The 6,000-nt window shown below is 26.8% G+C and overlaps 1 protein-coding gene across 1 annotated transcript in view; it reads right to left on the minus strand.

Moving 5' to 3' along the window:
- LOC145843133 (cytoplasmic dynein 1 light intermediate chain 2-like) overlaps positions 1 to 4,365 on the minus strand; it is a 40,536-nt gene extending 36,171 nt beyond the window's left edge. The window contains exons 1-3 of the mRNA XM_082950595.1: positions 4,217 to 4,365; positions 4,028 to 4,172; positions 3,676 to 3,960 (exon numbers count right to left, since the gene is read on the minus strand). Of these exons, the coding sequence (XP_082806721.1) occupies positions 3,676 to 3,960; positions 4,028 to 4,172; positions 4,217 to 4,365 (579 nt within the window). The remainder of the gene's footprint in view (positions 1 to 3,675; positions 3,961 to 4,027; positions 4,173 to 4,216) is intronic.
- Between the last annotated feature and the right edge of the window lie 1,635 nt (positions 4,366 to 6,000).

The raw sequence follows: 6,000 nt of genomic DNA on the forward strand, positions 1-6,000 counted from the left end.
GCAGCTTACATTTATAAAATTTTTAATGAATTTTCGTTGGAATGTACCAGACTTTAAAGTTTAAACAAATAATTTAATTAAAAAATGGATAAAATGCTTTTGCTAATTTGAATTACAGAACTTTATAGATTTCAATTTCTATATTATATAATTTACTCAAATTTGATTGAACTCAAGTAATGTTATTTTATTAAGGTTAAAAAGTTTTTTTTCGCATGACAGGCTCAAGAAATAAAAAGCTTTACGGTGGTATTGAGGTAAAACCAGAAAGGGCTAAACGAGACGGCAATGGAGGAGCAAGGACAACTGATCGTTACCAATCAACGAGAACGAGCATGCACCGGATTTACATGAAGACCACAGCAACCCATCACTTCTGTACTTCTTTAATTTTGTCAGTCATTTTTTAAATTGTACCATACTTATAATTAACACCGTATAATGGCAACTAAGTAAAAATTTTTTAGTTTCAACTAACATAAAATTTTTAAGTTTAAAATGTTTCATTCATTTTTCTATTATATAAAAAGTTTTAAGTATCTTTTACAAGTAACAAAAGAAAATTAATAATTTATTTGATTAACAAGCTAAAATTTAAAAAATACTATATAAGAATAAGTAATGTAACCGCTCTGTAGCCGTAGAGAGTCATCTTATTTAATCTTTTTCTACTCTAAGATTTTCTTTTAAAAGTAACGAACTTGTTTAAAAAGGGCTTTTTTATTTTAGCTGCTTTGCACTTAACTGTAAGCCATTGCTCAGTCGGCTTACTCAGTTGGTTTGTTAGTTTGTTGCCTTGACTTAAGATTTGTGTTTTTTTTTTCTTTTAGGAGTTTTTTGATAACCATCGTTACTAGCGTATAGATGTCGATTGATTTTAATTTTGGCTTTGAAGTCAAAGTATTTTATTATGTTTTATCTGCTAGTACAAATTTATGTATTTTGTCGTACTTTTACTCGCTGTAAACACAGTCTAAACTTATTTATTCGACTTCGTTATACAAATAGTTTAAGTTAAAGTATCTAACTGCCTTGTAATTCTACTTCAATAAACTATAGTTTAGATTTAATCAACACTTATAACATATTAGAATAATAGTATAAGTTCATTTGACACTTTACAAACCTACTTAATTAATTAACGAGATTAGTCTAAAAAGTAGTGTAGAACTATCTAAGGTTATAATTATAATAGAGCTTTATAGCCAGTAACCGTCAAGCCAACGTTGTATAACTATACATATCCTCCAGACATTTTACTACACTTTTTTGTTAAAGTTTAAGTCATATCATACAACAATTTGTACCTGATTAAAATTTGTTTCTTGTGAAAATTGTTTACAAACTTTTATTTAAATCCAAAAGAAATTCAAAACTGTTTTTAATTGTTTTAAAATTTAGTTTAAGTTAAACGTAAAACACCCTTTAGTAACAAATAGAACTAAAAACTATACTAAATTTTATCTAAAGTTATAGTCACTTGATAAAATTCTTTTAAAACGAGTACTAAGACATCAACATTTTTTATCAACATATTTTTATTTTTACAATTTTTAATTTATTCATATTTTGTACATTAATTATCATATTTTTACATTAACATATGCAAAATGTAATTTTTACTAAAACTTATAAATGCTTTGCCTTTTTTTTACAACTTAAACTATTGTTATGCTTTTAGTAACAAAGTATTTCGATATAGATGTACTAACTTTAATTGTTTTATTTTTTAAATTACTATGTTGTTGGTTTTTCATTTTACTCGCGTATAGTTTTTAGATTATATTAAAAAACTCAAGTTTAATCCTAATAATAGTTATATATGGATAACATTTACTCATTTATTTTGGTTAAAAAAATATTAAAGATTGTTTAATCTAAGTATAGTAATAGCTACTTTGTTAATAAGAAAGTCTTGAACACCTGTTTTTTTCTCAGATTATAAGCTTGTGGTATCAGGCATTCACTACTGATAATGTTATGATTAATTTTTTTGATTTTTAATCTTATCTAAAATTAAGTGATATAAGTCAAAAATCAAGTTGCTAGTCTAAAAGGAAACTTTTGAAAGATATTTATGCTTACTAATTACTTATCTAACGTGTGGCAGTATGGTTCGAAGCATTACCATGCTGACTGCCACAGTTATTCAGAACATTATCCAGCACTCGTTGGTTCGAATCCCGTGAGTGACTTGTGACGAAAAAACAAATTTTACCACAGGTCTAAGGCATGGCTTGTTTATTGTAACTAAATTATATAATTAAAAATAATTTAAATACTTAAAAACAGACATAACTTTAAAAAAAGATAAAAAATCCTTAGCTTTTCTTTTCAAACTAAAAACATTAAAACGCATACTGATGATGAATTTTATTATAGAATATTCTAACGAATTTTGTAACAATATATTTGTAACAAAACTCTATATTTTAATCTTAAATATTTTTTATTATTATAAGCTGCTTACCTAGGAATAAAATTTTAAAATTCAATTCAATAAACGAATTAACTCAGACTATAAAAATAAAACAAAGTAAACTTTTACAGTTGTTTATTTTTTACAAAAAGACTACTAGTTAAAAGGTTAGTTTTATTTTAAATTGTAAAATATACTTTACGTTAAAAAATATATTTTTAAAGAAATAGGGAATTCGTATTTAGAAATTTAAATATAAATGCTTGAAGCTTTATATTGAATAAATCTTATACAAATGTTTACTTTATTTTTTTGAACACTTTTGTTTTGTAAACTTATACCAGGAAACTTATTTGTTCATACCACATTTAAGAAAATAGGATGTATTTAATTTTTGATGTAATCTAGAATTTATTAAGAGGGCTATGCACAGTAAATTACAAAAATTAAATTCTGTACACAGTTGCTCTACAAAAATTAAAAAGATAATTTAATAACAATATACGTTGCAGTCTCAATATCTATACAGCATGTTACTTTCTGTGAATATACTTTATAGCTAGCTTTTTCTAACTACTAAAACAAAACTAACGTTAAGTTTAAAATAGGTTCTGCAAAAATCAGAATTATATCAATACAGTCACGATAAGCTAGCCCACATTGAAAACCACTTGTGTTGATACTTTGAATGTTGAATTGTATTTAAATTTCATTTAGTGTATATTATGAAAAAAAACATTTACCCTAGATTTTTGTTTTACTGTCAACAAGATAGGTAGTAATAATTACAGAGTATACACCATGTACATTAATTTTTTATTAAAGTATATTATAAATTATAAGAAAGCACTTAACAAAGTAAACTTAATTAAAAAAACTTATACAGAACTATAACATATATAAAAACGATAACTAAAAATAAAAACAACAACAGTTCTTTTTTTCTATTTGGCACAATAAATATAAAAACTTATAAAAATCACTATAGGAACTGTAACGTTTTTACAGTCGAATAGACTACTATTGCTTCAAAATGTTACTTATATGCATAGTTATTCATGATGAAAATAATTTGACCATGTTTAAATATTAAACAAAATAATTATGTAACCTTGATAAAAACATAAAATACACGTTTAAACTGACACAATAACACTTAAGTTATAATCTGGCAGTTCACGTAGGTTTGAATGTTTGACTCCAAGTAATTAAAAAATGTAATTGGCTGTAGTTTCTTCAGTTTCATCTATGTGAACTTGCTCCAATGTCTGAGAGTACGACAGCAAATCAGCGAAATGAAGGAAGACTCTCAACAGATGTTCAACTCCATATAAGTAAGATACGGCAGGTTTCAACTGATTAGCAAAAGTGTCTACATACTGCTGTATTTCATGTTGGTAAAGCAACCTTTTTTGAAGCGCATAACCAAAGTGTATTTTATTGGTTTCGCTATACTCGTTGTTGCAGCTTTTTTTAGCGCGGTTCTTTCCAGTAGAAACAAAACCATCCAAAATCTTGGATATGGGAAACTTCACAGGTAGCTGGTACAAATTAACCGAGTACAAAAGCATGACCTTTGCGCATGAAGTCATGGAAACAAGGCGGCACTTTGATGTCAATGCTCAGGTTGTTCCTAACTTTAGTCGGTCTCTGCGCAACCCCGCCAACAACTACACTCTTCACCGCCTTGGGAGCTACAACTGGTTTTTTAGTTTCTACCTTTATCAGCTCCTTTGACGCTTCTTTTTGGAGGCTTGGTTTTGCAAAGATTTCTATTTCTTCAATTTCTTCTTTGACCTTTTAGCCTCGTTAGCTTCAGCCTTCTTTTTAAGCGCCTTACCCATAAGTTGCTTCTGCAGTTCGATATTCTCTTCAGTCATTTTTAGGAGTTTGTCGTATTGTGCCCATTCGTCATAGTTCTTTGACCAGTTGTGGTAGTGTATCATGTAAGGATGCTTTTTTTAAAAGTCAACCTGTTTGATGATAGCCGTGTAGAGTTGGCCACCCCACTTACACAGAGCTCTTTCTCCCTTCTCAAACTTTATTTGCTTAATACTCCGTACAACTAGTAACCTATGAAAAAGTAATGTTTAGAAGTATATAATTGAAACCATATTGTTTAAAACAATCAATAAGAAATATATTTGATAACTACACTAGATTAAGTTAGAAGCATTTAACGTTTATTCTTTTTTTAGATCAGTAGTCAGCAAATTAAGGAGGCGATTAGGAGAGATGTTGCGGTAGAAGAAAGCAATTTTTTTGTATCAGAAACTGTATAAACGATTCCTCTAAAATGGTCACCCCTTTTGTCTTTTTGTAACCAAGGCTGATAAAATTAGTTTCCAAGCAAAACTATTTAAGACTTAGAGCAGTAAAGTTTTTTTAACTATGGACGATATTGCCCCCATTTTATCAATTTGGTTTTAGTACTAAACAGATTGAAAAACAAACAAGGTCTTTTACTAAACACAAATATATTTCAACTGAATTTCATCAGTGTGTTAGTATTGTTACAAAAAAAAATAAAACTTATACAGTCTTATAGATGCATCAGAAGTTAGTTAATCACGCAAAAAAAAAAGTAATTAAGATTCTGAACAAACATAAATAAACATAAAATAAGAGAAATAATTAACTATACAAGGTAATGAACAGTCAAATTTTCTGGTCACATAACTATGGTTTGTTTTAAGGAATACATATAGCGTAATTTAGATCAGATCAAAAATGTTGTTACAACTTCTTATTAGATACAATAGCAGACTATTGTTTAGTAGTTTTACTTGTAACAATTAAATTAGTATTACCAACTACAAACTTGTGATTCATTTTAAACAATATCAATTCATTATAGTTTTGGATGTTATTTTAGTAGATTAGTCTTAGAATAGGATTACTAATTTGCAAGTTGTCAACTAATTTATTAGCAAAATATAAACTAAGGTTACTAAATATTAGAGTAAGTTTACTGAACAAATAAGTAACTGTACAAAACTTTAAAAATAAAACAAATATTTTTTTTCTAAATCTTTATAAAAAATGTGATAAGAAAACAAAAACATCTTTTTAATTTTTCACCTTTTTAGTTTTACTAGAAAGTTTTAAAATCTAGTCTTTAAATTACAAATTATTTTTTGTGTTTATAATACTTTAAACATTTATGACTAGTTTCCAACTCTCTTAAAACTATTCTAAATTTACTTGATTGCCCATAACTCAAAACAGATCAAACTTCAGGTAATTTAACCTACTATTAAGATATAATATCTAGTTATGAAAATTTGAAGAGGTAAAAAAAGAGAATTTATTTAAAATAATAGTGCTTAAACACTGGTACCTAAATCCTGTAGAAATAAGTTCTTAACATGAATTATAAAACTTTTATCAAAAGAATCCACTCAAGTACTTTTGTCAACAGTATTCTAAATAAGTAGAAATAGTGTTAGAAAGACATTATCAAATATAATAATTTAAACTTAGATTAGTTTATGGTAAGTTATGAAACCATAGATTTCTTAAAAACGATTATTATATTATATGCTTAAAAATATTGATGTTTAGACTTATCTTTATTTTAT

Source organism: Thalia democratica, chromosome 8, assembly GCF_965202585.1.
Source record: "Thalia democratica chromosome 8, ktThaDemo2.hap1.1, whole genome shotgun sequence".
Taxonomy (NCBI): Eukaryota; Metazoa; Chordata; class Thaliacea; order Salpida; family Salpidae; genus Thalia; species Thalia democratica.